The sequence below is a fragment of the Xylocopa sonorina genome, chromosome 2 (genome assembly GCF_050948175.1).
Source record: "Xylocopa sonorina isolate GNS202 chromosome 2, iyXylSono1_principal, whole genome shotgun sequence".
NCBI lineage: Eukaryota > Metazoa > Arthropoda > Insecta > Hymenoptera > Apidae > Xylocopa > Xylocopa sonorina.
The window spans coordinates 10,356,423-10,372,575 of NC_135194.1; the positions used below are offsets into that span (position 1 = coordinate 10,356,423).

General features: G+C 46.0%; 2 protein-coding genes across 3 annotated transcripts in view; one reads left to right on the forward strand and one right to left on the reverse strand.

Moving 5' to 3' along the window:
- Ikkbeta (inhibitor of nuclear factor kappa B kinase subunit beta) overlaps positions 1-16,153 on the reverse strand; it is a 575,876-nt gene that overhangs the window by 225,487 nt on the left and 334,236 nt on the right. The window lies entirely within an intron of this gene.
- The window catches only part of LOC143433363 (uncharacterized), a 310,410-nt gene that overhangs the window by 80,055 nt on the left and 214,202 nt on the right, over positions 1-16,153 (forward strand). For both annotated transcript variants that reach the window (XM_076910695.1, XM_076910696.1), the window contains exon 2: positions 11,779-11,844. In XM_076910695.1, the coding sequence (XP_076766810.1) occupies positions 11,779-11,844 (66 nt within the window). The remainder of the gene's footprint in view (positions 1-11,778; positions 11,845-16,153) is intronic.

A 16,153-nucleotide genomic window follows, 5' to 3' on the forward strand; every position in this document is an offset into this window, starting at 1 on the left:
ACAGCTACAAGTATTCGAACAGCCTCTCAAATGAGATCTCTCTCGTTATTAAATATGAGAGCGATCTTCCTCGAGATCGATCAACGGTTCGAGTACCCACCCCTTCTCTACCCTCGACGAAAATAAGAAAGAGTAGAGATACTACTTGGATTAATGTGAACTCGAGGAAGAATTCGATGCCTCCTTTGTACGATGATCATGGAACGCGTTACGGAAACTCGAGTGGGACACGAGCCATTTCGCTTTTTCCGATTCTTACGTCCTCAGCGAGGAATTGTGTCGGATCCGCGGCGGCTGCCGTCTCGTTTGTTCATAGGGGTTCTCGCGCGCGCGTGCACGGGCGTCTGTCATCGGGGATTCAAATAGAAAGAGGGACGAGTTGGCGGAAAGTTTTATTTACTTTAAAAACGCGGCGCCAGAGATCCTTCAGCCAGCGCGAAGGGAAAATAAAGTTCTGGCAGGACGGCGAGGCACGCGGGGGGAGATGGGGAGGGAAAAAAAGGGGGCGCAGGACTCGAGCGAAAGAAACGGACGAGGAAAACGGCGGAGGCGGTCGAACGTTTTCAGTTGGCGAGAGAGGAGGGATGACAAAAAATCCGGACGAGTTGGAAAAAGTCAATTATCGTTGCAATCCGAGTTACTGCTCTGATTAACAGAAACTGCCGCTGGCTTAGTCGAGAGCTCGCGAGGGATATTGCTAAGATGGCGTGACGCGTTCCTTGCGCACAGCTGAACGCGAAATCGTTTCGCCAAGGGTGAGAATATGAATATCCGCGAAAGAGAGAAAAGAAAGTGGAAGAAGAACTTGCACATATTTTCTAGTCGAGCCGCGGACCGTTACGAATCTCCATGTAGAATTAAGAGCCACCCTCTCGTCCTATCTATAATTTACCCTTCGCAGCTTTTGCTCGCGTTGTAATGCGAAGCATGCGTTTCTCCAGACGAGAAGTCCTCCTCGGTTCTGCCCTTTGCGTTCAAAGGAAATTCCATCGCCAAAGGAAACGCGACCCTTTAATTTTCCTGAAGAATCAATAAATGTTTAGCATACAATAATTAGAATTCCGGTAACACTGAATTTCTCCACCATATTTCAAGTTTTTCGGTTACCAGAAAAATTCGACCACCCTCGCAGCGTCTGTGTCACGATTGCTTCGCATAATCGAGGCGAAGAAATCGCGACGGGGGAAGGATATACAAGTCGTCGGTCAGATTTCGCGATCGATGTTTATCGGTGGCAATAAATTTCCAGGCGTATCGATGAAATTTTCAGCGGCGGCCGTTATCGGCGGACGGCTCATAATCGGAACGAGGTGGGAATTTTATTAAAACGCTATAGAACGTAGCCGAGCACGGTGAAAGGTGGCGGGTCGCAAAAACGGATCGAATCTCGGCCGCGAGACCCGGCGATAAACCATTTTCCAATTTTCCGCTCGACTCTACGAACCCCCTGCTTTCTTTCCCGCTCCTGAACTGAAAATTCTTCCACCCCCTTAGTCGGCGTCCGCGGTGTCGTAGAAGACGTAGTCGACGCCACGTGTCGCGGCCATCGATTTTCCGCGCAATTTTCGTATCGCCATCACGAGTATCCACTATCCTCTAACGATACCAGATTCCTCCGTCGCTCCTCGTCTTTCCTCCCTTTTTTTTTTCCCCCGCTCGCTTCGCCGCCCTTTCGTGCCACCCTCCTGCGCGTAGCTTCCGTTGCGCGTCGTACAGGAACCAGTGCAAATATTTTACCTACACGCGCGCACGCTCACCAACCGCTCGCAGGGTGATTACGTACGCGCGTGCATACATATGGAGATGCTGGGATCTAATAATGGAAATTATGGACGCGTCTACACGGTGCGTAACGGGCCGACACGGGGATCCTCTCGCGCGTACCGGAACCGGGGCTACCTGCGAGGGTTTCCTCCCCCGTTACGCTCGAAAAAGTTCCAAGCCGACGCCTGCATCCTGTAACGGAAAATGAAATTTCCCGTGCACGGGGTTTCTCTTTGTCGGGCCGGGTGATAAGGAGACCCTTGTACCTCGCGCGCGCGCGTGGTTATTACGAAAGCGAAGGGTTAAATGAGAATTTCGCTGCCGCCGTGCAACGTTATTTATTTCGTCGATGTTTAAGTTTTTATTATTTTCACGATGAAATTGTACGAACGTTGCGCACAGCAACGGGGTGGTTTCAGTTGTCGAATCGATGAAAAGCTTGATTCGACTTTGTACGATTTTTGAAAAAACAGAGAAAAAAGTAATACCTGGAAACTCTTTTCGGAAGAATGAACTCAGAGTTACGTTTTAAAACGAGCCCGGATGAATCGTCGCGCGGTTCGATTTTTTTTTCGCGAGCACGTGATAGTTTGAATATCGAACAATATTTCATCGAACTTTTCAAATATCGCAGCGGTGTGTTTGCAGTTTTGTTTTCTCTCGCGAGAAGAAAATCCTCCGTTTCGATAGCTGGCGTTCTTCCCTCGTTACGGCTACCGTACACGGAACCCCGTGTATCGGTATTGATATGCTCCCCAGTCAAAAACGCAACTCGTTAGCTAATCTCGTTAAATCGACCGGTCGAGGCTAAATAAATCGACCAATACGCTCCGCGAGGTTCGTCAATTCTCCGGCCCCGATTATTATTGCAACGGAATCGAATTCGAGAATAATAAACGCCTTCGAGTCCGTTTTGCTCGCACAGATCCATATTGGACGCGACACACCTTCTCTTTGCCATGTCTCTTTGCTTGCGAGTCCGTTTCTATCTCCACGCATACAGATGCATTAACATACTGATATTTTACAATCACTTCTTTATCTACAATCATAGTCTCATCTACCTTTCCTACCAATTTCGACAATAAGAGTTTATCATTTTCTAAAGATCTCTACAGCTTTCTTATTCTTATCTTCTTCAATTCTAAGGGGTTGTTCGTTGCCATGATCTATTCTTCAGGTACCTTGAACAAAGTGGAGAATCGCGTATCTCACGATGTCGATATTAATCGAGACGAAAATTACAGCGAGACAGTAACCCATTTATACAGATACGATATTATATGAACACATTCTGTACATGTAGCGCACGCATGTACGCGCGTACATAGAAACACCTCTACCGATACATACACCGGATGACGGGCCGCGCGCGTAAGCGTCAATATGTCCAATATTCAGGCCTACGTAAATACATAGCTATACGCAGGCGGGTATTACGTGCGCCCGTCGAGCGATATAGGTCGGGTTATAGGCGGTGGGTAATATTCGAGGATGCCGAAAGCACGTTCGAGCGATCGATCTCCCGGTCTGGCCCACCCTCTTAGCGAGTCTTACACCAACACCGAGCCCCTTCAGTTCGCGGTGCCGGTTGCATTCGGGGGCTCCAGACTTGAACGTCGCCGGGAGAGAAGCACGACTTGCTTCTGAAAGAGGATAAGGGGAGAGCAGGGATAGAACGAGAGGCTGGGACCAGCCAGTGAAAAAGAACGAGAGAGAGAGAGGAGAAGGCGGTGGATAGAAAGAGGGATGGATGGGAACGAAAGGTAGGGTGCGAAAGGGGACGGGAGCGAAGTGGAGCGAGAGAGAAACGACTGGAAGGTAAGAGGGGTGGAAACTCTCTCTCAGTAGGTATCTCAACTTACGATTACCCCGGGGGCGTGCACAGAAGTGCAAAGCAATCGTCTCCCGGCTCGACCCCATGGCTATAGGTTCTTCTGGAAATGGTAACGTATCGGAGTACACGCCGCGTGAAACGTTTCGGTCCCGCGATACCCTCCGTGGCTCGCGTTGCAACCCCCCGTTCTTGGTGCAAGTCTACGGCCCCTTGGAATTTCGTCGAGAGACTGGAATTTCGCTGGGCGATCTTTTCCCAGACCTTGGCTCTCCTGCGGCGTCTAACGGCGAGCCCCGTCGCCCGCGTAACGCGATGGATGCCCGCGCAATTATAGGGGATGAAATTGAAATCGCGCCTGGTGCTGGCTACGCCGCGGACTAGCCTCGCGCGCCAGGTTCGCCCGCCCGCTCGCTTTCTTCCGGCGATTTATGGGGAAGTGCAAAACAGTTGCTCGCAGTGGATTTATGGTTGTAGATTTGTTGCGGGGAAAGGTCTGTCGGTGATATATCGAACGGTGGATAGGGCGCTGTCATAAATAAAAAAAGGGACCGGGAAGTTTGGTGTTGCGGCGAGCGGTTGGGTGGTGGCCCGTTCTTTTTGTTGCGTGCGGACAAGGGTTCGATTGTGGCACGCGTGTTCCCCGGGCTTTCTTGCAGGAATTAAGCGGAATCGTACAACTTTACGGGTATCTATCGATTCATTTTCTAGCTGGTTGTACGTGGTGCAATTCATTCTTTCATTATTCAGCATTTTTTTCTAAAAGTCTGCAAGAAAACTGCTGTTTGCAAAAAGTTGAAAAATTGTACAAATTTTGTGGATGGTAATATGTGCAACTATAGTTCCTCGTTAATTATTTTCCACGTTATCATCATTTTGAATCGTCTTTTGGATGTTACAAATACAAATTGTACGCCATCGATGTTAATTAAGGGACGTAATGGTCATTTGAACAGAAAAGAAATAGAGATACCATATATTATACATACACATCGTATTTCTTTTCGTTGAACATTGGCGTATATTTTTTATTTCAGCAAAAAAATACACTTTTCTTTGGAATGACCCAAGGCACACTTTCGACTGTTGCCAGGCACGTATATCCTAACGCGTTCTTCAATAGCTCAACAGCCTAAACACACAGAGGACACTTTAAATTCCCATTAAAGCTCCCAATAGTGCCCTTGTAATCCACGCTTCGAAAATATCTTTCTCCAAAGTTAAGTCCCCGATCATTTTAACCCACGATGACAAACGCAGATTAAACGAGCAATTCTCCAGCTTAAAAGACTGCAAATAAAAACTAATTAATAGCACAATAAAGTAACAAAGCTTTGGAAGAAGAAAGAGTCTACAACTGAAAATAACTTAAAATTGTATTCGATGCTAATTAGTTTAAATTTATATTGCAAATGAAAAATAATATTTTACATCAATACATCCTTGACCATATATCTTCAACCGAGTGAAATTAAGGATCCATAAAAACTCCATAATGGCCGCTCTTCTATTGTTTCTTAGCAATGAAAGCTGGCATTCAGCCTCGCATAATCGGCGCGCGATTGAATTGAAAATCGCACGAGAAATTGGAGAATTTACAAAGGGTTAAAATCGAAAGTCCATCCGTAAGCTGTAGATCGGAATCACGTGAAGTTCCACGGGTAATTCACGTCGAGGCGTCGGGTGGCGGTGGTTTGAGGGCGAACCACTCAGACAGGGCGGGTCGAATTTTCCTGGAGGGGGGATGGGAAGTTCTATTGAATTTAATCTTATTACGATTACCTTAGTTCGCCCGGTGTAGACACGCGCCGGGAAACAAAGTAATTGTCCGTGGACGCGCGCGGAACCGCCCGACTGTACTTGGATTCAACATTGGGACGCATCGAAGTGCAGACGACGCGATGCTGGCGAACGGAAGGGGTGGATGAAGGCACCGGCGGTGGCGTTCTTATTCGACGACTCGCGGAATTTCTCTGAAGGGCCGCCATTATGTTCTTTCGATCTTCCTGGTTTACGAGGCGTTCCGCTGTACCGCGGCTGGAAGTAAGTGGAAGGCACGAAATTTACAGCGGTAAACTGGGTTAAGTTCAGTTAAACCTCGAGTTCAGGGAACACGCTGGGAGAGAAACGCTGACTAAATGTTACAACGGCGTATCGCAACTCGCTACGAACTATTATTGATGAATTTCCTCGACGAGAGGCATTGTTAGCCCCGTTGGAATTTCTTCGAGCGTAATCCCGCTTCTTCTCGAGATAACGTCGAATCTAGGGGAATTGTCGCGTCGACGACACTTGGGAAATGATAGTACCGCACTCGAGTTACGGGAACGGTGCACGAAACAATGACACAACGAATTTTCCAAATTTCGTTGCAATTATTCCGTTCCATTTGGAAATAAAAATCTGTTCAAATTAATTTTTGCAATACGTATATTACATTCAAGAGATGTTCCAATTTAAGGATCCACGTATGTTTGTGAAACATTTATTTCGAAGATGGAATTTCAAAGAACTCATTACTTTGGTTAACTGATCCCACTTTAAAATACCAACCAAGATGTGCAACATCAAACATAAAGAGCATTTACAGGTATTAAGTGAAGGAAAGGATAAACAAGTATCTCATTAATTAAGACTCGAGAGTTAATCATATCGTGTATAACAATGAAGTTTTCCAAATATTGTTGGATAAATACAAATTGTGGATTACAATTTTAACAAAGAATACATTTATCAAATTTGTGCGGTAACTTTTTAAATTATTGCGACGGAGAGTACGCAACGAGCAGTCGAAAAGTTTCCCTAGCCTAAGTATGAAGGATTGTTACTTGCTCCTTAATACGTGGTCATTTGTCACTAATGTGCAGAGTTCTGTGACTCTGGAACAATCCTCTAAGTAGATCAAGCTGCGCAAGAAGATGGCGGCTGGACAAGCCGTGAAAATACACATTTAGGTCACCAACTTTTTAATCCATCTCTGTACACCGTTTGGTCGAGCTATAGGGTGTCTGGAAATTTTTGGCTGAGCGTAACGTTTCGAAAACGCCATTCGATGGTTTAGTTTAGGCGATACCACGCGTTAGCAAGAAAGTGTTGGCTTGGTGTCGATATTAATTAGGGTTGAATTCTCCTTCCAGTCGCTGCACGTTTATTAATAATCTGGCCGTTATCTAATCCTTTTTCACCCCCCCATAGACGTGGTTTTAGACAAACTATTGATACGTGTATTAAATGTGACCCAATTAGTTAATTAACCTTTTTTTATCCTGGATCGATGCAGTTTTAACCGACAGCATTACATGTACGACAGTATAATTGGTTTTCCCTTTGATTGATATAATTTTAATAGTAAATTGCAAATTTCCAATTTTGCTTTGGTGAAAAATAGAAGCGTGTGCGCGTTGGATAAATGATCCGTGGAATTGAATTTTTCAATTGGTGACCAAAGAAATAACTTTCGAGGTGTATCTTAACAGTGAATGATTCTGTTAGTTCGCGAGATAAATCGGAACGCTGTTAACCCAGATGCGTCCATCATCCTTTCCAGAAGGATGGCTGCATGGTTATTTTATTGTTCCACAAGGATGGTTCCGCGAGCTCTGTTAGCGCTATTTATAGTCAACTATTCGTCTGCTTTGATGGTTAAAACGTTTATCGTACACATCTAATGGCAATGCTCGGTTAATTATTTTTCGTGATGAACGCAATTTTTGTAAAAATAATTTTATGGCTCGTTGATCGTGTCTTTGCGCTAACTGAAATTCTGCAAGATCTCTATTTGGCCAAGGGTGGATTTAAGAGTTAACGTCGAGCAAAAATATTTTTTAGCCTTCTCAGTATTGTTAAAGCACCGTGAAGTCCTGCGAGAAATCGTTCAATGGTGTTCTATATTTTAAAACAGCAGGCACATTAATGCACGTGTAAATGCAATACGTTATCGCAATGACGTTGTGCAAATAGAACGCGAGACTTATGATGACACACATATCGAGCATCTGGCTCGTGCCCGTTAAATAAACACGAGCGTTGTAATTAAAAATTGATTTCGCAAGCATTTTTTATTAATACAACCATCCGGTATTTACGGAATTCTGAATTATTCCGCTGGTTACGTCGCGATGAAATTTACATTATAAGCAGCGACGGGAGAAAATAGTGATGAAATATTATGTAGTATAATTGAATTGGGTTATATCATTCATTTATATCTGTCTCTCTGGAATTCATCAGCGTGTCGCGCAGAATGCTCGCGTTTAAAATGACATCGATCCAGAGAGATGTTCGAAAGAGGAGCGACTGAATCGGAAAACAATGAAAGCTCAAATTTTTGCTTCTCGTATTGCATTTGTTTCTTCTTTTTCGAAACACATATTTTTCCATATTTTAGATTAATTATAATCAGCAAATTTCATCCCTTTAAATTATTCCGTGGTAACAAGATTCTCGCTTTAATAATTGAAACGTTTCATTAAAAATTAAACCGCAAGAGATGCACATCATAAACAGAAATTTTCGACGACTTTTTTTGAGAGTAATAAAAAATTATTGTTACATTCATTTTGTCTGTCTCGATTTAATTGAACATATTACGTGCATACGCGCGGAGCATCGATTTTATTTAAGTGACCCTCATCGCGGCGATCTACTTGTTAGACGATCGAAGGCACTAGTGTTACTCTGTAATCCTGCGACAACAGATTATCCTAGAAACCTTAGAATGTAACGACACGTGGAAGAGATACTCGTTACATTCCACCCTCGCTTGTCAGATTACGCGGAGAAAACGTACGACTTACGGAATCTCCTGGACTTGAATGTTTTCACCGCCGTCCTTTGATTCCCTTCGCGATATCCATCGCGTGGTACCATTTTCTCTCATTTCAAATTATCACTGATTATCATCGCTTCCACAGAATTCTTGAAAAAGCAATTTCAGTCCTTTCACAAATTATTCTTTCATATTGTTACTGTATACACGGTATCTTCGTGGTATTTTCATTTTAATTTTGTGATCGTTATGTTTTCGATTACTCATCGATATCCTCGATACATAATTGTTAGCTGCAAAATAGTGTTCATCAATAATTCCCCAGCAAATTGATCATTCGAATATCTGCGAGCAATTATTTATAATGTTACGGTGGTTCGTAACGAGCGAGGGGGATGCTACGTCCGCTATAGACTTTTAATTATAATTTCTGCTCGCTGTTGATATAGCGAGTAACGAGTTCTGTAATCCGCTTGAAATTCCCGTAGCTGGAAATTTTATTTTGACAATTATCGCGAGAAAGCAGTTATTACCGATGCTGGAAGCAATTATTGTTCTGTTTTCTTCGAACCGCCGATTCGAAACGTTTTACCGTGCAATTTAACCGGCGGTGTGCGTCTCTAAAGATATTTTAATCTAAATTAACCGGGTGTATCGCGAGAGGCGAAATTTACGCGCGACTTCCGTAAACGTCGACCCTCGAATCGAAACGAACGCATTACTTCCAAATTAATCTGAGACGTGAGAATATTTGGGACGGCTCAGAAATCCCGCTATACAAAAATGAAAACGAATAACTATAGAAAACTATATTGCGTGTGTTAAAGTTATATAATTGAAAAGTATAGTAAATACAATTAGAACAAACAGCGTCGAAAACAACCCCCAGAAGGAACCACCCCTGAGACCAGTACGTCTCTAAAAATACTCGCGATCATTACTCAAAGTGTCAGCTTTCGAAATGAATTCTTCCAACGAATGGCGCCTGGCGTTTGTCCGACGCTTAGCAGAGCCGGAAACAGAAGGGTGGATCGGTCAGAAGTTCCTCGCGGCCCGGCTAATACCGCACCTCCCCCTCCAATGCGAAGCGTTCGATCTTTCGAAGCGACCCGCTGACAACGAGCAGACGCTAATAGCCGAAGAACTTGGCGAAATTCAGTGGGAATCGAGGATCGATCGGACGCCAATCAGCGAGCGATGGCCGTACGAAAAATCGTCAGATCGTTGGAGGGGGTGGCTCCGCTCGATCCGCCCTGTACAGCGAACACGCTTCGAATAGAATCCGGGGTAACATTCTCGACGTTCGTGACGGAGTTATAGAACGAACGGGTGTGTACAAGCCACGATGAAACGGGTGGCTCCCGTTCCGTCGACGGTGGTTGCGCCAACTCACCCCCGCATACCTGCGGCGGTGTCAGTTTTGCAGCTTTCTTCGGCAACTATTCCAAACTCGCCGGCTGAGAACGACTTCCGTCGATTAGATCGGTTCCGGATCGTCTTCCTCGCCTTGGGTCGCTCCTCGCCTTCGTCGCCGCGTCTTCCACGCGGGGGTGGAAACTCCCTGAACTGCGGCTGCGGATTCTCGCGTGCTGGCTTGGGGGATGCGTGGGATACACACGCGATACGCTTGTAACGAAATCTGTATTGTTGGTCGAATAGTGTATCGAGTGTCTACCGAAGATGAAACGGTACGATACAATGGTAAATGCGTGTAATATGTCGACAGTGGCGGGTGGTATCGTGTCGATACTCGATGCGTGTTTAGAAATGGGGTTGTTTGTCTTGGGGAATCGGCTGGTGGATTTTTCCTCGCCATTGAAACTGTTTGTATCGCCGTGAATAATTTTCTGGCTGATTCTATTCTCGATTTGCAATTATGTTTGACGACGAGTATCTTATTTCGAGGCTCAGTGATCCATTGTTGAAATACCAGTTTCGACACTCGACGCCCTCTTTTAACACTACGAACGACGCTGTCGATCGTTCGCCCCCATTGGTACTCGCGAGCAGCTTTCAATTAGCGCGTACTCGCGACAAAAGCCGTTGGCAGCATCGAAAACGACGAGCGCTCGTAATTAAATCTCACTTACCGCGGGGTACTTTCGACTCTTTATCAGGCTCGCGTCCAGGCGATTTCCTTTGCCCGCTCGCGAGGAAAAGACAGGCTTATCGATCGGCATCGCCCCGCGGACGCTTTTAATTATCCTTTTTCCATCCGACGGCGAGGGAGAAAAATTCGCTCGGAGTCGGCCATTGAAACGCGATCTTCGTTCGTTACAGAGTGTTCCCGGCGAGTTCGAGCAACTTTTTCGCCCGCCCCCATCGCCCCTGCCGCGATCACAGTTTCAAACAATAAATAAACGAAGCTTGAAGCGGAAGTTTCGGTATAGATGTCGTGCCCTCCGCGTTCTTTTCCTCCCTTTTTCACTGGAGTCTATAGTTTCGCGAGTTCCCTGCGAATCGTTCGAGATCCCGCGACGCGGGAGGACTCGCGGCGATTAGACGGAACAGCGGAAGTTCCCTTCCGCGGCGGCGTTACGGAGGACGCGAGCAAGAAGCGACGATATCGTCGGGGCGATAGCACGTAATAAGAATAATTGTCGACGATGTTTTATGCATCGCGGTGATTTCGCATTCAGCTCGGGCAAATAATCGCGTTTGCTAAACTTTCTTGTACCGGCGATCTTAAATCGTTGAGGGGGTAGTTTCTTCGACTCGCTCGACCGCCGGTGCTCAAATGCGCCGCACTGAATAATCCGTACCGCAGCTCTGTTTTTTGCACGCGCCGTTTTCGTTACGCTTCGTTCTTGCGATCAGTTTCTCCATTTTATCTCGCTGGTTTTTGTTTTAATAATAATAAACGCCGCGGGAAGTTAAACGACGTAACGTTTGCGTGTACGAGTTGAATTTTACATTCGATTCTTCATTAACTGCCACGTGGAATTGATAGTGGACTAATTAATTGTACAGATTCAATCGGACGCACCAAGTAATGTACAAATATAACCTGTGAAATAATTATTACCACTATCGTTATTGTCTGTATTGTTTGCGAATGTAATTGTCAAGTTGTCTGAAAATCTGTCGACCAGAACGTTACCCAATAACAAAAGACATCCACGGCAACTCGTACTTCGATATTAACCTTTCCAAATTCAAACTGCGTCCTGTAATAACTAAAAACGCGCAGAAGAATTCCTCGAATTCAATCAGTAGCCGCGTATGCAACAACACTTCTCGATTCGGTTACGCATTAAAGTTGCGTCGTTGAAAGCACGGAGTCACTTAAAATTATAACATCCTACGCAGCTTCCCGCGTTTCGTCTCGAGTGGCCCCACTTTACCCAGCCCTGTTCCCCGAAATCCCCCAGGCAGCGGATCAATCTAACAAGCAGTCGTGGTTTTGTTTCAGATGAATCACCAGCGCGAGTCATCGGGGCGCCGTTCGTCGCCGGATTCGCGACCGCTCTCGACACGGGTGAGTATCTATTCCGATCTCTTCGACTGGGTTATTTAAGTACACGTCGAGTCTGAGGACAAGTCTGGTACGAAGGAGGTTGATTGAACCTGGCAACCCTCTTGCCAGTCCTCAGCTCTTCCAGCCAGATGGTTTAAAGCAGCGATTCTTAAACTGCGGGGCATATTCTTTACAAGTTCAACAGCAACCTTCAAGACCTTAATCCTAGCGAAGTCGATTAGAAATAACTATGGTAAATAGAAATTGGGACTCTCCAGAAATAGCCAGTTATAAGTGACCGTGGCACAAAGTTGGTTCAACAAGGTTTTTGTTCGAAATTGGACGGAGCATTCTCCGTGCGACGGGTATCTTGGAAATCCGATGGGTCAGGGCGTGGTGCGGCTAGCCGGTCCGCAATCAGGTTCGCCCGCCACGACGACCTTCCCTGCCTCTACCCGCTGAATCACATCCACCAACGAGCAGGCCACCCTTCTTGCTCCTCCAACCCGTCGCATACGCTCAGCCGTTCCGATTAGCGGCAAATAATAACCGCAACAATAGCCGCTGCCCGATACAGCTCCACTTGTACTCTCTGTTCGCGTTGGTATAGGCCAGCCACCCCTGATCCGTGCTCTTAATACGGCTGTACGTGCGCGCCCACGCCCGGGTTTATCGCGTACACGTCCTCGCTGATATGCTGGCCGGTGTGCGTGCACATGTGCCTCTGTGATCTACGCGTCTCCTCGCGTTACGAGCCTTATGGAGATCCACCAGTCGTCCTCCGCGAGGGTGACTCACGACCGCGCGCAACCCCCGCGATACGCGCGCCAAGCGTTGGAGGAACGAGGTTTTCTGGCTGTGGAAGGTGAATTGGTGATATGTTCGTTTGCGTGTGTTTTGGGAATTGTAAGCAGACGGGAATGCTGTATGTAAGTGGAAAAATTAAATGTTTAACAGATTAAGAAGGATGATATAAAAAATATAATGTAACACTTGAAATTTCATCGAGCCACGGTTGAGTTGAATTAGTTGGAATAATGATTTTAACGCGGTTTGTGTAAAATATCATTGACCCGTGGAAAATTCATTTTAGTAGACGCCATTTCCTTCCAGCAGAGTAAATCGTTCGGATAATGATAATGCCAGTAACATATCAGCCTTCGAAGTTCATATCGCTCATTTGCCGCAACAACGGTATTACTCAAAAACTGAGCTCTTCCGGAAAGCAAGTTTGAACACTTTGAACGTAATCTTCCCGATATCCCACTATATTACCCCGTGAAACTGAAAGGTCACCCCGTCGACTTTTAAGCTGCTGTAATTTTATAAAAAAAAAAAGTCATCGCGTAATAGTCTGTCTGAATTTATTTTAGGGGTAGTTAAAGTTCACATTCACATCCCCGAATTGAATTTGTTTCGAAGACCATTTTGCATTCGAGGGCAGAGTAAAATACTGAAAAGATTGCTTTTGTTCCGCACAATTTCATACAAATTCAAAACGCAGCTATTATTTCTCTCTACTGAGATTAAAGAACCTTTGCCGCAATTCGTTTCCAAATACTTTTATCGCGAGGAACTCTCTGGAGAATGATTTTTTTGCCGCTATTTTATCACAGAAGCCTCATTCTTTAAAACAACCACTTAAACGAACTTTAAAATTGAAAATCAAATTTTGCTATCCTCGATGATACAAAAAATTTGAAAGGAACCATGGATTACAAACTCAACCGTTTTCTTCAGGACTAACCAGATAATTATACAAAAGTTATTAAAAGATCGCCAACTCCTCGATCAAAATTCAGTAACCTCACGAACCTCTAAAAGTAGCGTGTCATCATCGAACTACTTTCCACGACGTTTATCCGTTCCCATCTAAACCAGGGGACACACTGTACATTAAGATGCCCGGTGGTGCAACGAAGGGAAACCATCGAGGCGCTACAGGGTTGTTTACCAACGCAGCGCCCCTGTTGGTGCAGTCGCTAGCGCAGCACCCTCGGACCCTGGGCGCTGGGTGTCTGCGCGGCGTTCGACGTGTGCGTGATTGCGTGCACGCGTGCATAAGACCCTTTGTATACTCGGAGATCCGACGGTGGGTGCCTTTACAGCGGCGACACGGGCCAATCAATCCCCATCTGCTTTCGGTTTCGCCTCTTCCCCACGCGCGCCCCTAACCCCAGCGAGCGCGTCTACGCCTCCGGAATTTCGATGATCCCCGGCTGGAAAGAGATTTATCTCGCCCGTTTTCCTTTCTCTTCGGCATCAGCGGCCATCTCGGGTCCGTCCTCTTCCTTCGATTCGGCTCTCGTGGGGATCCACGCCGCCAGTCCGCGTTCCGCAACCCCCGCGCGCTTCCGTTCGACGCGCAACGGCCGATTTTATTCGGCGAACACCCTCGCTCGTGACTGTGCCTTCGATTCGATTTAGAAGGACGGCTAGGTTATCCTAGACCGTGGTATCTCTGCTCGATGAGCCGCGAGGATCCATTTTCTCGAGGATGCAACGAGGACTACCCCCCTTGGGGCGGCCTTGGCTCGCGTAGCGTGTCGCAGGTTCTACTTTTAATCCGTGCAAGCTATATAGGCGCCACGGTTATCCTTATCGCGAACGCGATCCGTCGTTTGTCATTGTGTCAGCGACCGATAGCCGGTACAGGAAATCCATTCTCGTATGTTCCGTAAAAGTTAAATAGCTTTTTTGCCAGCGGGGGTGCCGCATTATCGTTCTTATCGCGGCGGGGATTCAAAGGGCCGCGTCGTTAATCTTGAGGGCGCCAGATTGGGGCTACGACCCGGGTCGAAGGTTAAGGTCGTACTTTTTCGAATCGCCGTCTGGAACAGGGTGTCAACGGAGGATCGGCTAATTTTCACCCCCTTGCTTTATCTTATCCCACGACAGGATTCTATTGGAGAAAGAGAGAGAGAGATGTACGCGTGTCGAGCGTTCCACGGTACGGAATTCTAGCATCTCGAGGCGAAGCCCTCGTCAAAGACGAAAATGATTATTGGAATTAGAGGCACGGCGTCTAGAGGCGAGCCCTAGTAGGTATTTACTGGCACGCGGTCGCTGGTAACTCGCAGGGTGCCGTCGCCTGCTACTTTGACCCGCGCGATGGGGATAGCGTGCAGCTACGAAACCGGAAACCAGCTGCAACCATGTGCATGATCTCGTGAAGTTTCCACGGTTTGTACTTCTGGGTTAGACGGCTCGCTATGGTGATTCGTCGTTTTCTTAGTTTTATCGTACGTCGTATCTACGATGGGTGCTCTTTGGGATTTTATCTGGTCGAGGCTTTTAGAAATGGTAATTGGTTTTATGCATATATTGTTATGTTATTAATGGAATTGTGTGCGCAGAGCATTTGTTTAATCCCCCTCCCCCCCCTCCATTTCGTCGACATATCGATGCAGTGTACATATAAAGATTTATTATTTACTAGTATTCATTATTATGTCAACACGATTTTGCGTTGTTGCCCGTTTCAAATCAATTTGCGAATAACGTTTGAATTGCCTTGGATCGGAAAGGCAAACGCGCAGAATCCAGCAATATCGAGTAAATGCGCGCATTTGTAGCTGTCAATTTTCATTTTTGGTGGCTGGAATCCCACCGGTTGCACAATAATTGCGTATCGTACCGCAGCTTCGATCGACGAACGTAGTCGCGAAACATTGATACGGTTAAAAAATTATTTCATCCCCTTCCCCAAAATATTAAGAGGCACAGTCGAAACTGAAACGTAACCGGGTTCGTAGCTGCGCGCGACGTTATTAGTTGATAGCGTCGACGCCATTGTTCAATCGAGAGAATGCATAGACGTCTCATCCGTCATCGAAGCGACTTAATACGGCCGAATCTCAAATTCGGAACAGTTCTGCTCGAGCGTCACGCGCGCGAATAAATTTCGCGGGATGTCTGCAAGAGGTAGGGACTCCCGTTGCCCGCGGTGGCGGTTTATTAAAAGTGGAACTGGTTCCGTCGACGGGTCTGATCGCGAATAACAGAGTGCGGTCTTGTAAATCCAGCTGAAAATTTTCGATACGTTGTTTACTTGAATCTGCATCACTTCGTACTTATATCTTCTTTTATTTCAGCGTTTAAACGCAATTTTGATTTTTATAAATACGCAGGAACACTTGAATCGTACGTCGAGTAGCGTCATTTGTCCGCATCGTGTTACAAATGATGTTCGACCTGTAACTGTTTCGCTTTGATTGACGTCTCGAGTTATATGAATATTAAAACTCATTAATATTGCGACACGAGTAGACAATAGTTCGATCGTTGCTATAGAAAGAAAATGTTTCGATGATGTACAGTGGCTGGTATT